Here is a 22,001-nt window from a genome sequence, read left to right on the forward strand (position 1 = left end):
GAACAGCTTGCCTTCAGAAGTTGTGGATGTTCCATCATTGGAGATTTTCAAAAAGAGACTGGACAAGTATTTACCTGAAATAGTATAGTGTCTCCTGCTTGAGCAGTGGGTTGGACTAGAACACCTCCAAGGTCCTTTCCAATTCTATTATTCTATGTTCTATTTATGACTTGTATTGATTATCTAGAAGAATGTTTCATACAAAGATGGATTTTTCCTCTCTCCTATAACAGGCACTATATCGACTCATTCATTGTAACTTTGTAAGAATATGGAATAATTTGTCCAAGTCTTTTAAATAAGAAATTGCACTGATTTAGATGACTCTACACTGAACAATCGCATTTGTAATATAGTTTAGAAAATATGAAAATGTATTTTTTTTTCTTAAGTAATATCTCTAAATATCTAATAACATATCAAAGTTAACAATCATATTATTATTTTAAACAAACTGTGCTGTGAAGTTACAAGATGATTGTATGGGCAGGGCTGATCAAAGCTAAATATATATATATTAAGCATATTATAGTATTTCTCACTTGCAATTGTGCATAATAAAATTTGTTGCAAATGAATTATTGTGCACTCTCAGTATCATTCACCATTTCTATCTGCTTCTGCTTGAACAGGCAGGTTCTTTTCTTTAGCATTTACAGGGAAAGGAGCCATTTTCTTCCCATCATCTTCAATGACAATTTCTGCTCTTACAAACCTGCTCTTACAAACTTTGTTATTTCCTGTTTGTTTGTTTTTTAATGGGCTTTCTATGTTCCTATTCTTGTTCTCCCTTTGCAGCTTCTGATGTTCTTTCTCCTGAAAGACAACATCAGCTATCTAGGTGGTGTTAATCTATCCACACCATATATACCAGTGGTGGGATTCAAATTTTTTATTACCTGTTCTGCGGGCATAGTGTGTCTTGGTGGGCATGGCAGGGGAAGAATACTATAAAATCTCCATTCCCAGCCCACTCCAGGGGAAGGACACTGTAAAATTCCCATTTCTCCCTACCCCACTAACCTGCTTTCCAACTCTGTTCTCCTGTGCAGGGCAACAAAAGAAAACTCAGCTAGGACTCGGGAGGCAGAGAAGAAACGGGGGAGGGGCTAGTCAGAGGTGGTATTCCAAACTACTCAAAATTTCCACTACTGGTTCTCCGAACTATTCAAAATTTCCACTATTAGTTCTCCAAAACTGGTCAGAACTCAGAACCTGCTGAATACCACCTCTGATATATACATTACCACTCTAAAAGAGCTATTAGCCCTTCCTGATTAGCATATTTAGTGCCACCTAACATGAAAAGCCCATCATCTAGCATTGAAATGTGCTTTTGCCATTGTCACTGCATTGATCCTTTGCTTTAAGCATTTTCTTATATCATTCCTGCCCAATATAGGTGCCTGTTTGTTTTATCTGGGGAGCAGGGATGACCTTCGCGTTGGGTGGCCTTGGTGGGATTATATACCTTTGCCATACATTATTGGTGCTCTTCATTTAAACCTCCAGAAATTTCATTTCTACAACACCCTGAGTTTCTGATGCTTTGATCTTTTGAATCCAATACTTGAGTATGCATGTGCAAGGAATTATGGACAAACAGTATTTTATATGTTCTGCTATACAGGAACACAAAACAAATCATGCCCATTTCTCATCCCGAAGTTTTGGCAGGTGTAAAAGTAACCTTGTCTACATGAAAATCAGAGTCAAAGTTTAGGATTTAATTTGTTCTAGAAGAGTATGTTCTCATAAAGTAAGGGTGGCAACTCAAAGACCACATACCTAGTTACGTCACTGAAATTCAATTGCAAAATACACAAAATTTAGCATTTTCCCTACATTTATTAAATAAGTAGAACAGGTACATTAAGTTTTGGAAAGCTAAAGCAAACCTTTTGTTTAAGTCATCTTAGTGCCCTCAAAGGGAAAAAACCCAAATTAGATTAAAAATTCAGTTGTTATCATGTCTCCTAATGCCTTGGTAGCTGGGGGAAAATAGTAGTAAAAGATAAGCAGCATTTGACTGTGTGACTTTGAATTTATCTTGTACCAATAAAGGAGAATATCTGCAGCTCAGGATTGAAATGAGGGCTAAATAATTTGGTTATTTGCTTGCAGACTTTTCATTACCCCAGGGGTCTTCAAATTTGACAGCTTGAACTTCAAACAACCAGAATTCCTCCTCCAGTCATGTTAGCTCAGGAATTCTGGGAGTTGAAGTCCACAAGTCTTAAACTTGCCAAGTTTGAAGAGCCCTGCATTACCCAAACAACTTCATCACTAATGAATGAAAAATCTGCAAAACAAACCCAAAAACAATCAAGCTCTAATATCCTAAATAGCACTTTTAACAGTAGATATAACTTATATTGATATTTAATGATAGCTATATTCAATAGTCAATGTTATACGTAAAATTTGGTTATTACACCTGAGAATATAAAGAGCCGAACTAAAGCCATTTTGTGTTTGCAGTTTGAACTTTTAAAGCTCAGAACAGTTATGCAATGTGTTTTTCTGCTAAAAATTATACAAGATTGCAAAACTATGTACTTGACATAAGTTAGAGATATGTGCTGGGGCACTCTGACATTGTAAGTCACATTAAGAAATATTAATGACCTTCTTATAATCATCTGGTATTTGATGTTGAAAGTTGTCCATGAGAGGTTGGAACTTTTTATGAAAACGTTGTATAACATACATATATGGAAACAGGAAGTATTGTGTAACCATATGATTTGCTAAACCTATATAAGCTGTATTCAGTAAATGGAAGTGTCTCCTTCCTCCTAGAAAATGTTTCTTTTTTCTGGAGAACAGGGCTCCAGGCTGCAGTATTTTCCCTAATAAAGCATCCTATGGATCAGATTATCAAAAGTCTGTTGATTCATTTTCATGTACTTCTCACAGTCAATAAGGATTTTATAGAATAAATTATAAATTGTTGTGAATACTTATAATCTAGAGAGATATAAAGATATATTATTTATAGAGGTATACATTAATTCATAAGGTATTCCAAAAAGCAACTTAATTAATTCAGTTTATATAATTACTTCTATGGCTTGTTCTTCTCTTTTTTTTGACACTACTAATTATTATCCAGCAGATATTCAACAGATGCCTCTCTCTTCTAGTTGTCACACTCTATATTGCAAAGTCATTGTTCTTATAGAGACTCCATTTTATCTTAACTATTAACCAGTATCAAAATTTCCTTGTCTCTCTTTTAGTTTCTTTTTTATTCAGACTATGTAACACCAAAAAGTTAAAGCTCTACAAAGTTTTTCTTATGTACCTCTTCTTTTTTGCCCCTTCCAGCTTTATTCAGTTCTTATTATTTCCTGGTTTCCTTTCCACAAATTCTTTCGCTTGCTGCTGCTGTCATAACTTTCACAGCTCTCACCTCTCACCTGGCTCTACAGCTTTGATCTCTTATACGTGCTCCCTTCCGCCGCTTCACTCATTAAAGCCTAGGGGAATACTTTCATCAGATTCAGACCACCATTGTTCTGCTCATTAATCACTTACTCTGTCCAGCCATCAGATCATCTAGGCAACCTCCTGGTCCACTCAGATCCTGGTTTTTCCTACCGATTGCTGCTAGCCGCTGCTTGCAAATGGTCCGCAGGATGCCCCATTCCTTCAGCCATCCCTTCGGGACTTCCATCAGCTCCGGTGAGCTCTGCGGACACAGGAAAAGCAGCTTGCAAAGTGGAGGTCACTCACACCACCGGTCTCTCAGACAGCTGGCCCTGCCCCCCCAAATACTGAAGTACTGGAGATGGGTAGGTTTATATTGATCTCCAGTAAATGTCTCTTAAAGGTCATTGTGATCCCAGATCAATAGCATCTCCCTTGACAGTATCTCCCATCATGGCTTGTTTCTCTTGTGAAGAACATAACAAATTCTTAATAAAGGTTTTGTGTATCCCATTTACTGTTACGAGACATTGGAGCAGGGATGTCAAACTCGATTTCATTGAGGACTGCATCAGGGTTGTGTTGGGGGCGTGGCCAGGGTGGGTGGGTGTGGCTGGTGTGGCCAGCTCAGCGTCACTTGTCAAGGCTCCATTTTCAGTCACAACAGCCTCCTATAGTCCTCTGCCAGCAAAAACAGAACTCCCTGGGCCCCATTTTCACTGGCAGAGGCACTGCGGGTGGGTCCTTTGCTGTTTCCAAGGCAGCCTCGAGAGCCAGATTTAAACAGTCTGGCCCATGGTCCTTGAGTTTGACACCCCTGCATTAAAAGAGGGAAAACGTGATTTGGGAATGAAACAAAGGTTGGTTGGGACTTGAGGTAAACAATTTTTATCACATTACACAAGACGCAGTTCAATAAAGTGAGGCATAAGTCTTGCCATCACTAGCACAAAACAAGTCATGAGCAATTATTTTCCTCCCCCAGCAATAGCAGGTGGGTGTTCACAAGTTAAATGAGCATGGAGTGACTAGTTTAATAGGAATCTAAATATAGGCCAATTTATTTATATTTCATACATGCGCACAAGTCCACATATAGACTGGGTGAAACCAGGCTCAACAGCAGTAACTGTGAGAGGGAGCCCGGAACCTTAGTGGACAACCATTAAGCACAACCACTATGAGCCAGCAGTGTGCAGCAGCCAAAAAAGCTAATGCAACCCTAAGTTGCACGAACAGAGTGATACAATCCAGATCAAGTGAGGTACTAATGCCACTCTATAAAGCCTTAGTAAGACCACACCTAGAGTACTGCATCCAGTTTTGTTCACATTATAAAAAAGAGTTTGAGACTCTAGAAGAAGTACAAAGAGAAACCAGGATGATTAGGGGACTGAAGACTCATTTTGTAGATATAATAAAAAAGAAGTACATGGAGTTGGGAGGAGCTTGCGCCGTGACGATACGGTCTGCAATCGAGCTCCTCGATTGCAGCCGATATCTCCGTTATCGGCCGGTCCAAACGGACCTATGCTGTCCCGTAGGGACAGCTATCGTGAAGAGCGTACCCTGAGGACTCCGGGGATATCGCAAAATCCCTGGAAGACCCGGGTGAAGCTCTTCTTGCTGGCGGCGGAGAGGCAGCCCCCATGCTGCTGAAGTCGGGGCGGCTCCAGAAAGAACGGGTCTGAGAGAGAGTCTGTCGGTTGGGTGAGAAACTTTTTTTTTATTTAATTTTTCTGAGTCTTGAAAGTTCACTCTGATTATCAGAAGAAATCTGTGTGATTTTTTTTTTGACAAAACTGACTAAGCGGCGTTTTTTTTAAGGGAGACGTCAAAGAGAGAATTTATTTGCTTTTTTTTTCTTTGCTTTCGGACTTCATTGCTATTTACTGGATAACTGGACTGTTCCTTTTTATATTTATATGTTTTATTCTTCCTTTGGATTTTTCATTTTTAGGCTAGAGGCTCCCTTTGTTTATTTTTTTTATTCTTTTTGCTTTTATATGTTTGTGTATTCCTTGCCGGCTTTTCTTTTTTTTTATGCTGTTCAGAGAGGAGGGGGAAAGTGAGAACTAAGAAACTTTGTAACACTGCCAATTAGAGGCTTGGAAACATTTTACTTGAACTGGAAAAAGACGAAGCACTCCTTCTCAAGGACATCTTTTGATAAGATAGAGGAAAGCGCTTTGTAGAATATTATTACAGGTGTCTTTCTGGATATTTATGGCTTAGCTTTGAAGCTTGTGAGAAAGAGAAGGGAGTCATAATTAGAGCCTTGGACAATTAAATAGAGTGCAGTGTATTGCTGCTTACTTTCTTTTTCTAATTCTTTTTTTTTTAGTTCCGCCACCCCCTCCACCAGCATCAAGGTTTTTATTTTTAAGTTTGATTTATTTGCAAAGGGAAGCCTCTGAATTTTTTTTATTTTTTTTTTATTTTGATTTATTTTATTTTATTTTTTCTCCTTTCTATTTGGATTCTGCTTTTCTTTTTAATGTATATCAATGGATTATTTCTTTTTTCTTTTTTTTAATTGAGATCTTTTTTTTGGCTGGATTAAGGTGTGGAATTTGAAGAAATTTACTCTTCTTGTTTTTGTTTTGTTTTTTCTCTCTTTTTCTCTTTCCCTTCTTTTTGGCTTTGGCCTTGTTTATCATTATTATTACTGGGTTTTTATTCTTATTTTTACTCTCTTTTGTGGATTTTTTTTTTTTTAATTGGATTAAGGTCAGGAAGAATTTGAAGAATTTTTTCTTTTTTTCTCTTTTTTTGCTCTTTTCCTTTTTCTTTTTCATGTTTTTTTTTTCTTTTTCCCTCATTATTGATTCTTTTTTATTATTGGCCTTTTCATTTTGGATTATAATTGGCTACTCTTTTTGGATTAAAACTTGAAAGAACTTGAAGAGCTGGAACCATTTAAAATGAGTAAGAAACTTATACCTTGGGTGCCTCTATGTCTACTTCTGCCTCCCCACCATCAGGACAGCGTTCAATTCAGACAATGTTAAAGCAAGATAAAGAAAAGAACAAGAAAGAGTATCTTTTCAGATGATTATGCAAGGAATTCAAGATCTTAAGATAAAAATAGATACCATTGAACAAAGAACAGGGAGGACGGAGGAAAAAGTGGAAAGTATTCAACAGATGATGGCAAAATATGAGGAGAGGCTTCAAAAGTCGAAGAAGGGGTAAGCGAAGAGAGGAGAAGATTGGTAATATTGATAATAGACTAACAGTGATTGAACAAGAAAAAAGTGGGATGTTGAAGTGGGAGTTGGATAGATCAGAATTCTATCTCAGATTTCAAAATATAGAAGAAGAAAAAGGACAAGACTTGGCTGCGATAATGGTAGGAATCTTGGCGGATGCGTTGGAGATAACAGAAGAGAAGATGATGGATGGAATAGATGAGATATATCAAGTTTTTACAAGATATGCGATGAGAAATAATCTGCCCAGAGAAGTCCATATTAGATTTACTAAAAAATCCATGAAGACATAAATATTACAAGTGGCAAGAGAGAAGATATTGAAATATAAAGGTAAAGAAATTTTGGTTTTAAAACAAATACCTAGAAGAGTGAGAGAGATGAGAAGAGAATATCGATTCCTGACCAAAATGTTATTGAAAAAGGAGGTGACTTACAGATGGCTGATCCCAGAAGGATTGATGTTTACGTGGCAGGAACAGAGACATAGAATTGATTCAATTGAGAAAGCAGAACTGTTCTACGCAGAAGTTTTTGGAGGGAGAGAAGGAGAGGCAGAAAAGGAGGTTCCATTAACTGAATCCCAAGAGGAACAAATGGAGATTGGAAAAGAAGAAGGTGCAGTAGGTGGACAAGTGGATATTAAAGATCAGCGTGAACCAAGACCCACAAGAGTGGTTAAATCTAAATATAAAATATAATCATGGAAGAGAAAAAATTGATTACAATGAATATAAATGGACTGAATTCAGCTGCTAAGAGAAGGAAGATTTTCCATAAATTAAAGAAATTAAAGTTTGATATAATTTGTCTACAAGAAGTACATATTAAAAAGCAACATGAACAATTGTTATTACAACCAAAATTAGGGAAATTGTTTACCTCTTTGACTCAATGTAAGAAAAGAGGGGTGGTCCTATATATTAAAGAGGCTATTCCAGCAAAAATGATTTATACAGATGAAGATGGGAGAATATTAATGGTGGAAATAATGGACAATAATAGAAAGATACTTTTGATTGCAATTTATGCCCCGAATGATAAACAGGAAGAATTCTATAAAAAATTACATGCCAAGATGGCTGGACTGGACTATGCTAATATAATTATGATGGGAGACTTCAATGGAATTGTGGACAATAAACTTGATTATATTGCAACAGCAGCAAAGCATAATAGAAAAACTCTTCCTAAATCTTTTTTTAAAATGATAGATGAATTAACTTTAAAAGACATATGGAGAGAAAGAAATATTAAACTTAAGCAATATACGTTCTATTCAAATAGACATTTATCATGGTCCAGACTTGACATGATTTGGATCTCAACAGACTTAATATCTAGTATTCAAGAAGTAAATATTGAAACAAGTACTTGGGCTGATCATAATCCATTGACAATTAAATGGAAGGGACAAAAAAAAAAAGATCGAGATGGACATTAAACAATACTATTTTAAAGGAGAAAGAATTTATACAATGGATGGAGAAAGAATTGGTTTGTTTTTTTTAAAGAGAATAGAAAAGAAGACACTTCAATACAGAATGTTTGGGATACAATGAAGGCTTATGCTAGAGGCTTGATAATAGACTATACAAGAAAAAAGAATATTAGGAAAAGGCAAGCTTTCAAAGCCTTGGAGGATGAATATAAAAGACTCGAAAAGAACTGCAGAAAATACCACAGAAAAAAAGATGTCAAATTGAAACTGGATATAACTAAACATAAAATGGATTTAATAGAGAAAGAGGAACTGGCACAGAAAATTAGGAATGCTAAACAGAATTATTTTGAAGATGCAAATAAGCCAGGTAAATGGCTAGCATATAAGTTGAGAAAGGAGAAAGAGTCGAGGAAAATATTGCAGTTAATAGATGACCAAGGTAAAACTTGTCATGGCAGCAAAGAGAAAAAAGAAATTATTTATGATTTTTACAAACATTTGTATAAGAAAGAAGATATTGATGAGGAGAAAGTTAAACAATACTTGCAGAATGCAAATCTACCTAAAGAGATTGAAGAAATGTTAGAAAGCAATATAACAATGATGGAGTTAAGCCAAGCACTAAAGAAACAAAATAATGGAAAGGCACCAGGTCCAGATGGGTTTCCTGTAGAATTTTATAAAACCTTTCAAGAATCATTGTGTATTCCACTGTTGGAAGTTATGAATGAAGTTATGTTAAAAAAGATAATACCTAAAACATGGTCAGAGGCTTATATTACACTTATTCCAAAAGAGGAGGCGGACCTACTTCAAATCAAGAATTATAGACCGATTTCCTTATTAAATGCAGATTATAAAATTTTTGCTTCAATATTAGCAGAAAGACTTTAAAAGTATTTGAATAACTTTATCCACCCAGATCAAAATGGGTTTCTGCCAAAGCGACAAATTAGAGACAATATGAGAGTAATTCTGGACACCTTGGAATATTATGAGGCGCATCCTGAAAAGCAAATGGCTTTGATATTTTTAGATGCTCAAAAGGCATTTGATAACGTAAATTGGAGATTTATGTTACTTTTAATGGAACAGATGGGCTTTGCTAGAAGATTTATTCAGGCAATAGAAGCAATTTACAATGAACAAACAGCTAAGGTAATGATGGAGGGAGAATTTACAGATCCTATTAATATAAGAAAAGGCACAAGACAAGGTTGTCCTCTTTCTCCCTTGTTATTTGTATTGACTTTGGAAGTGTTGAATAGAAATATCAGAGAAGATAAAACTATAAAAGGAATGAAAATTAAAAGGAAGAATTTAAACTACAAGCTTTTGCAGATGACCTAGTCTTTATCCTGGAAGATCCTATAGAAACAGCCTTGAAGCTGTTGGAAAAGATAGAGGCATATGGGGAGGTGGCGGTCTGAAAATAAACAAAGACAAAACAAAGATTTTATCAAAGAATATGTTGCTGAGACAAAGAGAAGAACTGGCAGAACTGTTAAAAATTCAAGTTACAAATAAGGTTAAGTATTTGGGGATATATTTGACGCCAAGATGTAGTACATTAAAGGAGAACAATTATATTAAACTTAAACAACAGATAGCCCAAGATTTGAAAAAATGGGAAAACCTACAATTGTCATTAATAGGAAGGATTTCAACAATTAAGATGAACATTTTACCCAGAATTTTATTTTTGTTTCAAACAATACCAATTAGACTTGGAAAAGAATATTTTGAGGATTTAAATAAAATTGTTTTGAAGTATATATGGCAAGGCAAGAAAGCAAGGATAAAGTTAAAGCTTTTACAGGATGCTAGATCTAGAGGAGGGTTTGGCCTGCCTAATTGGGAGTTGTACTACCAAGCTGCAAATTTGATGTGGGTTAAAGAATGGATAACATTAAGGAAAACTAGATTGTTGACATTAGAAGGTCATGATTTGTTGTTGGGTTGGCATGCGTTTTTATGGTATAAGGGAACCAAAACACAGGGGTACTTTAGAAGACATTATATACGGGAGTCTCTGTGGTTAAATTGGGAGAAGACAAAAAAACAATGTTATTTGAAAATTCCAGTTTGGTTATCGACGATAGAAGCGTTTTCTTACCCTATAATTTATAAAAAGGAACAAACAGTTAGCTATGGGAATTACTAGATGAAAAGGGTGAACTTAAATCGATACAAAAATTAGAGGAACAAGGTATACAGATGAATTGGTTTTCATATTTGCAAATACATGCAAAGTATCATGAGGATTCCAAAACAGAGGGATTTTATGATAAACAAACTGATTTAGATAAGATTTTGATGGGTACTGATGAAAAGGTGATTAAAAAATTATATGGTTACTTATTGGAAATTAAGCTGGAGGAAGAACAAGTTAAGGAAACTATGATTGCTTGGGGGAGGAATTTTGGATATGGGATTGATTTAGAGAAATGGCAGAATTTATGGTTGCAAAATTATAAAATGACAATGTCTACAGCCTATAAAGAAAATTTGTATAAGATGTTTTACAGGTGGCATTTTCCTCCGACAAGGATAGCAAGAATGTTCAAGAACAAATCCGAAAAATGCTGGAAATGTCATCAGAAACCTGGTTCATACTACCGTATGTGGTGGACTTGTGAGGATGCTAGAAAATATTGGACTAAAATCCACACGTGGCTGGGAAAAATGACAAAGAAGCACATAGACTTGAAACCGGAGTTTTTTTTATTGGGAATCTTACCAGATGCTTATAGTAAAGAGTTGAAATATTTGATTGTAAATGTATTGACTGCGGCTAGGATTGTATTTGCAAAGAATTGGAAAAATGAGAAAATTCCATTACAGGAAGAAGTTATAAAGAAAATATTAGAATGTGCTGAGATGAGTAGATTGACTTTTGAAATCAGAGAGCAAGAAGATAAACAATTTTATATAATTTGGGATCTTTTCTATCAATGGCTGAATGATGAAATACAAAAATAGAATATTTGAAATGCTAGATAATAAGGAATAATATTGAACTTATTTTTCTTTTCTCATTCTTGGTATTGGATATTATACTTATATAATGGTTTTCTTTTTCCTTTTTTCTCTTTTATTTTAGGATAGAATTGGCACGATTATATGATTTGTTTTAGAATAAATCACTTAAAATATAGTTATCTCACAAAGGCATGATCGAATAAAAGTGTAGTCAAATTTCTTTTTTTTTTTTAATAATGATATGATGATTTATAAGTTTGTATTGACAATAAGAGTTATTATATAAGGTAATTGTAATTGTGACTATGAAGTGAACGCACAAAACTGATGAACCAACCGACTCACTGTTTGTATATAAATATGGGGGAGCTGATGTTTTTATGTTTTGTCTGTTTGTTTGTATGTTAAAAAACAATAAAAACTTTTATAAAAAAAAAAAAGAAGTACATCTTTATATATTTATTTTCTAAAAGTCTACATATTTCATTATGGTACTTTATTGTCTAACCACTGATAGAAAAGATCCCAAATTTTATAAAATTGTTTATCTTCTTGTTCTCTCATTTCAAATGTCAATCTACTCATTTCAGCACATTCCAATATTTTCTTAATAATTTCCTCCTGTGATGGTATTTTCTCATTTTTCCAGTTTTTAGCAAATGCAATCCTAGCCGCTGTTAATACATTTACAACCAGGTATTTCAAGTCTTTATGATATATTTCAGGTAAAATTCCCAATAAAAATATCTCTGGTTACAAGTCTATGTTTTTTTGTCATTTTTTTCCAACCACATGTGGATTTTAGTCCAGTATTTTTTAGCATCCGCACAAGTCCACCACATGTGGTAATTTGAGCCAGGTGTCTGATGACATTTCCAACATTTTTCAGATTTATTCTTAACATTCTTGCTATTCTTGTCAGGGGGAAATGCCACCTGTAAAACATCTTATACAGATTTTCTTTATATGCTGTTACATTGTCATTTTATAACTTTGAGATGACAATTTTTGCCATTTCTCTAAATCAATCCCATATCCAAAATTCTTCCCCCAAGCAATCATTGTTTCTTTAACTTGTTCTTCTAGTTTAATTTCTAATAAATATCCATACATTTTTTTAATCACCTTTTCATCAGTATCTGTCAAAATCTTATCTAAGTCAGTCAGTTTATCATGGAAACCTTCTGTTTTAGAATTGTTATCATACCTTGAATGTATTTGTGCATATGAAAACCAATTCATCTTTATACCTTGTTTCTCTAGTTTTTGCATAGATTTAAGTTCACCCTTTTCATTCAATATTTCACCATATCTAACTGTTCGTTCCTTTTTGTATATTATAGGATAAGAAAATGCTTCAATAGTCGATAGCCAGACTGGAATTTTCAAATAACATTGTCTTTTAATCTTCTCCCAGTTTAGCTACAGAGACTCCCGTATATAATGTCTTCTAAAATACCCCTGCGTTTTGGTTCCTTTATACCATAAAAAAGCATGCCACCCCAACAACAGATCATGTCCTTCTAATGTCAACAATCTAGTATTTCTTAATGTTATCCATTCCTTAACCCACATCAGATTTGTAGCTTGGTAGTACAACTCCCAATTAGGCAAACCAAATCCTCCTCTTATTCTAGCCTCTTGCAAAAGTTTTAACTTTATTCTCACTTTCTTACCTTGCCCTATATATTTCGACACAATTTTATTTAAATCTTCAAAGTAGTCTTTTCCAAGCATAATTGGAATTGTTTGAAACAAATATAAAATTCTGGGTAATACATTCATCTTGATTGTTGATATTCTCCCTATTAGTGACAGTTGTAAATTTTCCCATTTCGCCAAATCTAGCGCTATCTGCTGCTTAAGTTTAATATAATTATTCTCTTTTAATGTATTACATCTTGCTGTCAAATTTATCCCCAAGTACTTGATCTTATTCGTGACCTGAATTTTCAATAGGTATGCCAGTTCTTCCTTTTGTCTTAATAGCATATTCTTTGTCAAAATCTTTGTCTTATCTTTATTTATTTTCAAACCAGCCACCTTTCCATATGTCTCTATCTTTTCTATCAATTTTGATGCTTTCTAAAGGGTCTTCTAAGATGAAAACCAGATCATCCGCAAATGCTTGCAGCTTAAATTCTTCCTTTTTGATTTTCATTCCTTTTATATTCTTTTCATCTCTAATATTTCTGTTTAACACTTCCAAAGTTAACACAAACAACAGAGGTGATAGTGGGCACCCTTGTCTTGTTCCTTTTCTTATATCAATAGAGTCTGTCAGTTCTCCCTCTATCATTACCTTTGCCGTTTGCTTATAGTATATAGCTTCTATTGCTTGAATAAATTTTCTAGCAAAACCCATCTGTTCCAACAGTAATAACATGAATCGCCAATTCACATTATCAAATGCCTTCTGTGCATCTAGAAATATCAGAGCCATTTGTTTTTCAGGATGTGCCTCGTAGTATTCCAAGGTGTCCAAGATTACTCTCATATTGTCTTTGTCTCTTTGGCAGAAATCCATTTTGATCAGGATGGATAAAATTATTTAAATATTTTTTAAGTCTTTCTGCCAATATTGAAGAAAAGATTTTATAATCTGCATTTAGTAGAGAAATGGGTCTATAGTTCTTAATTTGTAATGGGTCGGCCGCCTCTTTTGCAATAAGTGTAATATAGGCTTCTGCTCATGATTTAGGTATCTTCTTCTTTAACATAACTTCATTCATAACTTCCAGCGATGGAAGATTCAACGATTCCTGTAATGTTTTATAAAATTCTGCCGGAAGTCCATCTGGGCCTAGTGCCTTTCCATTATTTTGCTTCTTGAGTGCTTTAGTTAACTCCATCATCGTTATATTGCTTTCTAACATTTTTTCAGTCTCTTTAGGTATCTGGGGTAAATTAGCAATGTGTAAGTACTGTTGCTTATATAATTTCCTATAGAAGTCTCGAACGATTTCCTTCTTCTCTTTGCTACCATGACAAACTTGGCCTTGGTCATCTATTAATTGCAATACTTTCCTTGATTCTTTCTCCTTTCTCAATTTGTATGTTAACCATCTATCTGGTTTGTTTGCATCTTCAAAGTAGTTCTGTTTAGCACCTCTAATTTTCTGTGCTAATTCTTCTTTTTCTATTTGATCCATTTTGTGTTTAATCATATCCATTTTTAGCTTGATGTCCTTTTTCTGTGGCATTTTCTATAGCTCTTTTTCAAGTCTTTTATGCTCATCCTCTAGAGCCTTAGAAGCTAGCCTTTTCATAGTATTCCTTTTCCTTGTATAATCTATTATCAAGCCTCTAACATATGCCTTCATTGTATCCCATACATTCTGAATTGATATATCTTCTTTTTTGTTTTCTCTAAAGAAAAAAGCCAATTCTTTCCCCATCCACTGTGTGAAGTCTTTTTCATTTAAAATGGTATTATTTAACATCCATCTAGATCTTCTTTTTTGTCCTTTCCATTTAATTGTCATTGGATTGTGATCTACCCAAGTACTTGTTTTGATATTTATTTCTTGAATGTTAGATATTAATTCTGTTGACATCCATATCATATCTATTCTGGACCATGATAAGTGTCTATTTGAATAGAAGGTGTATTGTTTAGTTTTAGTATTTCTTTCTCTCAATGTATCTTTTAAGTTTATTTCATCTACCATTTTAAAAAAAGATTTAGGGAGAATCTTTCTGTTTTGCTTTATTGTTGCTGTATGGTCCAATTTATTGTCCACAATTCCATTAAAATCTCCCATCATAACTATATTAGTTCAATTATTTTCATATGTAATTTTTTGTAGAATTCATTTGGAGCATAAATTGCAATCAGGAGTGTTTTCATATTATTGTCCATTATTTCCACCATTAATATTCTTCCGTCATCATCCGTATAGATCAACTTTGTTGGGGTGGTCTCTTTAATATATAAAACCACTCCTCTTTTCTTACATTGGGTCAAGGAAGTAAATATTTTCCCTAATTTTGGCTTTACCAACAATTGTTCATATTGTTTTTTAATATGTATTTCTTGTAGACAAATTATATCAAATTTTAATTTCTCTAGTTTATGAAAGGTTTTCCTTCTTTTAATGGCTGAGTTGTCCATTTATATTAATTGTAATCATTTTTTTCTCTTCCATGGTTGTATTTTATAGTTAGGTTTAGCAGCTCTCATAGATCTTAGTTCACATTGTTCTTTGGCTTCCACCTTTCCACCTACTGCACCTTCTTCTTTTTCAGTTGCTGTTTGGCAGTCCTCTTGGAATTCAGGTAGTGAGATCTCTTTTTCTGCCTCTTCCTCTTTCCTTCCAAAAAATTCTGTATAAAATAATTCCGCTTTCTCAATTGAGTCAATTCTATGTCTCTGTTCTTGCCATGTGAATATTAAACCTTCTGGAAGCAGCCATCTATAATTCACCTCTTTTTTAATTAGCATTTTAGTCAGGAATCAGTATTCTCTTCTCATCTCTCTCACTCTTCTGGGTATTTGTTTCAAGACCATTGTATTTCAATGTTTTTTTTGCCACTTGCAATATATGCGTTTTAATGGCTTTCTTTGTAAATCTAATGTGAACTTCTCTTGGTAAGCTATTTCTCATCACATATCTTGTGAAAACTCGATAAACCTCATCTATTCCATCCATCATCTTCTCTTGAGTTATTTCCAAAGCTTCAGCCAGTATTTCTATCATTATCTCAGCTAGGTTTTGTCCTTTTTCTTCCTCTACGTTTTGGAATCTGAGATAGAATTCTGATCTATCCATCTCCCATCTCAACATACCACTTTTATCTTGTTCAAGCACTGTTAATTTATTATCAATATCTCCAATCTTCTTGTCTGTTTGTTTATCTTCTCCCTCAATTTTTGGAAATCTCTCATCATACTTCAACATCATTTGTTGGATATTCTCCACTTTTTCATCGGTTTTCCCTGTTCTTTGTTCAATGTTCTCTGTTCTTTGTTCGATGTTCTCTATTCTCTTTTCAATATTCTCTGATCTTGCTTGAATATTTTGAATTCCTTGCATAATCATCTGCAGAGTCACTTTTTCTTGTTCTTTTTCTTGCTTTAACATACTGTATTGAACATTGTCTTCCAGATGGTGGAGAGGAAGAAGTAGAAGTTGAAGAACCAGGAGCTGTAAATTTCCTACTCATTTTAAGCAATTCAAAATCTTCAGGTTCTTCTAAACCTTAATCCAATTGTGAAGACCAATTATAGTTCAAAATAAAAATAGTAGAAAAAAGAAGCCCAATAGTAATAATAATAAAAAGGCGGGAGGGACAAATTCTTCAGGTTCTTGTATACCTTAATCCAACCAATAGTTAGATAAAGAAAAAGACTCAAGAAAAAAAAAAAAAAAAAAGGAATAGGAAAAATTCTTCAGGTTCTCCAACACTTTAATCCAATTGAAAGGTCTCAAATAGAAAAAGTGCATAAGAATAAACCAGAAAGGTAGATGAAAAAACAAAAATATCAGGAAAGGGGAAAAAGGGCTTTTAAGGCTTTCCCTTTAAAATAAAACAAATGTAGAGATTGGAGTTCCAAAAAAAAAGAAAGAAAAACAAAGACAAGCTCCAACAAAGCCAAAAACCCAAATAGTTATTACACAAAAAAGATAAAAAAAAATACAATAAAGCTGGTGAGGAGGGATAGCACAACTTATGAAAAGTAAAAAGGGCACACTGCACTTTGTTTAATTATCCAAGGCTCTTATAACTCTCTTCTCCAAAAACTTATCACCTTTTTTCCCCCTACGTATCAACACCAGACTCCAGCTGTTGACAGAAACCCAGAGGAGCACCTGCAATAATACTCTCCCATGCTCTTTCCTCTATCTTATCAAATAGCAATGTCCTTGAAAAAGAGCCTCAGTTCTTTCTTTCTCAGCTTTGTCTGGTCACAGGGAAATAGAATATTTTCAAGGCTCTAGTTGGCAGTGTTACAAAGTTTCTTTGCTCTCACTTTCCCCCTCCTTTTCCAAGCAGAATATAATAAGAATAAAAAAAGATATTTTTAAAAAATGAAATAACTAAAGGGAGCCTCTAGCCTAAAATATTACAAAATCAAAAAGAAGAGAAAAATAGATATAAACGAAAAAACCAGTCCAGTTTCAAAATATAAGATCATATATAGAAAATCCAGCAATGAGAAAACAAAACAAAACAAAACATTACTTTGACATTCCTGTTTAAAATCGCCACTTAATCACTCGTCAAAAACTTTTACAGATTCTTTCTTTTCCTTTCAGATCTTAGAATTAAAAAGTTCTCACCAAACCGGCACACTCTTTCTGCTCTCTTCTGTTTCGGAGCTGTCCCAACTTCAGCAGCTTTAATGGCTGCCTCTTTGCCACTGGCAAGAAGAGCTTCTCCTGGATCTACCAGGGACTTTGCGGTCTCCCTGGGATCGACAGGATGCGCTCTTCACTCACCATCTCTTTGGGATGGTTTAGATCCAATAGGACCATCCAGGAGCAAAGATATCGGCAGCGATCCCAGACCTCCAAGATCGCATGCCGTATCGTCGCGATGCCAGCTCCGCCCTCCGGGTCAAGCTATTTTCTAAAGCACCTGTAGGCCAGACAAGGAATAATGGATGGAAACTGAACAGGGAGAGATTTAACCTGGAGATAAGGAGAAACTTTCTGACAGTGAGAACAATCAACCAATGAAACAGCTTGCCCTTGGAAGTTGTGGGAGCACCATCAATTGAGACTTTCAAGAGATTGGACTGCCATTAGTCAGAAATGGTGTAGGGTCACCCGCTTGGGCGGGGGTTGGACTAGATGACCTATAAGGTCTCTTCCAACTCTTGATTATCTGTTAATCCTATAACATAGATGCAAATAAGTCTTACTTCCTAGTTACTTATTCCCAATGGTGTTGGATTAAATCTTACAAATGGGTCAAGTTTAATAATCTTCAGGATACGTGGAATAGGCTTTTATGTGTCCTTAAAGTTTGATAATTAAAAAATGATCAACTACACGGCAGTGGAAAGAATGTTATGGCACAGGCTTCCCCTCCACCACTGTTTTGTTGTTTTTGAGTCAATTTGACTCCTGGGGACTACCCTATTGTCACATTTTTCTCGGGAAAATTGCCGTGTGTCTAAGGCAGAATGAAAATTTGGTATTCTGATTTCTGGTCTGGTGCCTTTCATCATTAAACTAAATTGCCTTTCAGAATAATTGTTCATTCTAGAAATCAACTAGATGATCAGCCAGGCATTTCTAAAGTCAGCAATAGTTGCATCATTAGTTCCCAATCCTTCCAGGGTTCAGATGTGTAATCCATTCTTAAATGCTCTCATGTGATAATGAATGAAGATGTGATTAGTACTAGCTAATACTGATTGTTAGGACTTACCAAATTCGATAACAAATGTAAAGAATTATGTGTTATCCACATATTGTTTCTGTATTTTTGAATTTGTATATTTTTAAATTTGTAAATAAAATTGTTTTTTAATTTTTTAAAAAAATGCTCTCATTTTTCTATAACTAATACTATTCAGTGTTTGATTTATTATATTTACAAATAGTACATGTTGTTATTTTATCCCATAACTTGGGACAGTAAACATTCTGAATACTCCAGCCTTCTATTTTCCCCACAATAGCCCCATGAAATGAGTTGGACTGAAAAGTGACTGGCTCAAAGTCATCCAGCTTTCATGCCTAAGGAAGGCCTAGAACTTGGTCTCTTGGTTTCTAGGCCAGTGCCTCAACCACTCCACTAAACTGGCTCTTTCTATAATAGATATACACGTATTTTTTAGGAGGAGGACAATACTAATAAAATGCTTGAACAATTCCTAGAGACTTTTGCCCACACCCGTTTACATAAAACAAACATGTGAAATTAAAACATGTCAAACATCATTTTTTCTCTGTTAATTATTTTATTTTGATACAAAAATATAAGCCAAAAGATCCACACCAAATGAAAAAATACACAAAGTATTAATTTTCTAAACAGAAATTAAACTGGAAATGGAATATTTGTCTGCAAAAAAATCTGCACGTTCCTTGAATTAGTGTTGCTTGGATGGATTCTCCTGAATTCTTGTCCTTCAATAGTAACTATCCTTAAAAGATTAACTTCTTTCTCCATAGGCACATGGACAAAAAGGCAGTTGCAAACTGGAGAAGGTTGGGAGTAAGCCAGAAACAGGTTTAGAGAAGGAATTTAAAGTAAATCTGCTCTCATTGAAATAAGAGAGAGAAAGAGAAGGCTATGAGAAAAAAGGGGAGGTGTCTATTGGGAGAGTACTGGGAAGATTGAAGGACAGGTCAGCCAGTGGCATATGCAGCACTGGGACATCAATGAGAACTGAAGGAGTAAAAAAAGATTGTTGGAAAAATGGGAAGTAACAGTCAAACACCCAGCCTATGAGGAGAAGCAAGAGGGCAGAAAGCAACACATTGCAACTTAGGTGCATTTGTTCTTAAAGAAACTCTAGCATACCTTTTGCTCTAGTCGTAACTCAGAATCATAAGTCCAAGTTTGTATTTCTACCCAACACAACATGAGACAATTCAGCAGAACTTCCAGAGGGAGATACAGAAAGCACAATCTTCAACCATTCTGCTCCCAAATATTAGGAGATACCGAAGACAACACATTCAAAATCTTGCATATCTACTTTTTTAAAAAGTTGTTGGATCAACTAGTTCAGAATTAATGTTTCAAATGTGTTGAATACAAACATTTCAGAAAAATTGAGAGAGAAGGCTGAAGGTTCAGGAATCAGTTTGTGCCCATGATTTCAGAACAGAATAACAGTATAAAGTAATTATACATAATTACATGCTTGCACAACAGTAAACCAAGCTGCTTCCAACACAGAATCTGACCACCCTGGACAATTTTAAGAGCTCAGTACAACTAAAAGATTTCACAGTGATATTTCCGGGCAAGACGACCCAGGGAGTACTCCCACCTGAAGGGGCAGGGAATCATAGCTTCTGCTCCTCATTCAGAAAATGAGTTTAATCAGCTGACCTTGGCTGAATGCTATTGATGGTGTCTTTCATCACATAAAAAACCAGCAAATCAGCTAGAGGGCACTGGAATGGCTATAAGTGTACTGCAGCTTCAAGCTATGTGTCATTTGAGGTAGCTATCTCACTATGTGTAATTTGGTGACAATTCTTTTTATGGCTGAAACAATTTAATTAACAATATTTTTAACATTCAGAGAATTCTCATAATTTTAAAGTTTATAGGTAAATAGGTTAATTTAGGCAAGGATGGCCTTTAAATGCCCTTAGGCAGCACATTGAAGAGGCTATTCTTCATCTCTCTTCCTGGAAAAAATGTGTCCATATACAAATGTCTTCACATGGACCATTTGAAGGATAGCCTATTATAGGATGAGACATCCATCATAGATTTTGGAGACGTGAGTAACCTGCTTTTCTTGCAGAGAGGAAGACTGGTCCCCCTGTTTAGAAAGTGAGGATGTGAGATTATTCTGAGTAGGAGGAGGATGACTTAAACTAGCCTTGCAATCAGAAATTGGAGTTTGATAGGCGGTGGACTTTGACAAAACACTAGAAGTACTGGTGGCCTTGGCAGAAGCATAGGCATGCTGGCAAGGTATGCTAGTGGTAGAATCTAGAGAAGAAATGGAGCTCGCCGTTTTTGTATTCGAGGAAATTATAGTCTCGCTTGCTTGTGTGCTCGGTCCCTGATATGTCTCAGAAGATAGGTTACTGGAATTAGTGGTGATCCTGCTGGAAGCATATGCAAACTGATGGTGTGAACAGGTGTTGGATTCTGGGGACCAGGAAGTGGGGCTTGTTTTTGTGTTTGAGATTACAGTACTAGCTGCCCTGGAATATTGTCTCTGCTGAGTGGAAGCTTGAGTCTCAGAAAACAAAGGAGTGGAATTACTGGTGATCTTAGCAGAAGCATAGGCAATTTGATCATATGAGTTGGCAGTAGAATCCAACAGCAAAGAAGCTGCACTTACGGCTGCTGTTGTCCTCGAGGATACAGATGACGAAGCCCTGGAATTATTGGTGATCACAGATGAAGTGTGCAAGGATCCACTGACTGAACAGGCAATGGATGATTCTGTGGTTGAACTGGTTTCAAGAGGATTCACATAAGTGGGTTTTCTTGGATACACTGCTACAGGAGATATGCTGTCCAAAGAGGCTTTTCTGAGGTTCTTATCTGCTAAAGAAACAGAAGTGGATTGCAGATCATCTAGTCTTGCATGGGCAGGCTGTTGTAAGTGGTGGTTTAGTTGGGATCTGGATGGAAAGCAGTTTGCGGAATTTCTAGGCAATGAAGAAGCAGAACTCCTCTTTGCAGTAGACTCAGGACTCGAAAAATGCTGCAAAGTTCTGGATTGTTTTTGTGCTTCAGAAAAGGAATCAAATTTTAAAAGAGCACAATTATAATTCCTTTGTTCTGTACTTAGGATGGGAGGTGGTGGTTGTACTGGAAGCATAGGCTGAATACTATTGGAGCTCTGTGATGCACCTCCTGGAGGGTGAATTTCAGATTTTACTAAAACTGAGGGAACTGGTGTTGAGTCAACTGATGGAACAGTGTCAGAAATCTTTGACTTTGTGGGAGTTGCAAATCTGGGTTTAAGAATACCTGGCTGCAAATTCTCACCACATTCTGTCCCTTGAAAATATGTAGGTAAAGCTGCAAAGCAATGTGGAATGAAGGGGATCTCTCCTAGCTTGGGATCGGGACCATTCAAACAAGATTTGTTCATTTCCATCACTTTAATGGAACCTGGGGTACTTTGGGTATGAAGTTCAGTGAATGGGTTATTCCCTTTATTTTCTACAATTCTGACGGACTGATAATATTGCAAGAAGGAATGAGGGGGCTCAGATACAGGCATCATGGCAGCCCTGGGAATAGCAGGCATCAGGAAAGACTGTGGAATG

At 35.4% G+C, this 22,001-nt stretch overlaps 1 protein-coding gene across 1 annotated transcript in view; it reads right to left on the reverse strand.

The window, feature by feature from the left end:
• Nucleotides 1-19,952: 19,952 nt before the first annotated feature.
• LOC113448507 (uncharacterized) overlaps nt 19,953-22,001 on the reverse strand; it is a 25,780-nt gene continuing 23,731 nt past the window's right edge. Inside the window, exon 9 of the mRNA XM_087915989.1 lies at nt 19,953-21,999. Within this exon, the coding sequence (XP_087772115.1) occupies nt 20,453-21,999 (1,547 nt within the window). The 3' untranslated portion in view covers nt 19,953-20,452. The remainder of the gene's footprint in view (nt 22,000-22,001) is intronic.

The sequence above is a fragment of the Pseudonaja textilis genome, chromosome Z, assembly GCF_049901715.1.
Source record: "Pseudonaja textilis isolate UNSWEBS1 chromosome Z, rPseTex1.2, whole genome shotgun sequence".
Taxonomy (NCBI): Eukaryota; Metazoa; Chordata; class Lepidosauria; order Squamata; family Elapidae; genus Pseudonaja; species Pseudonaja textilis.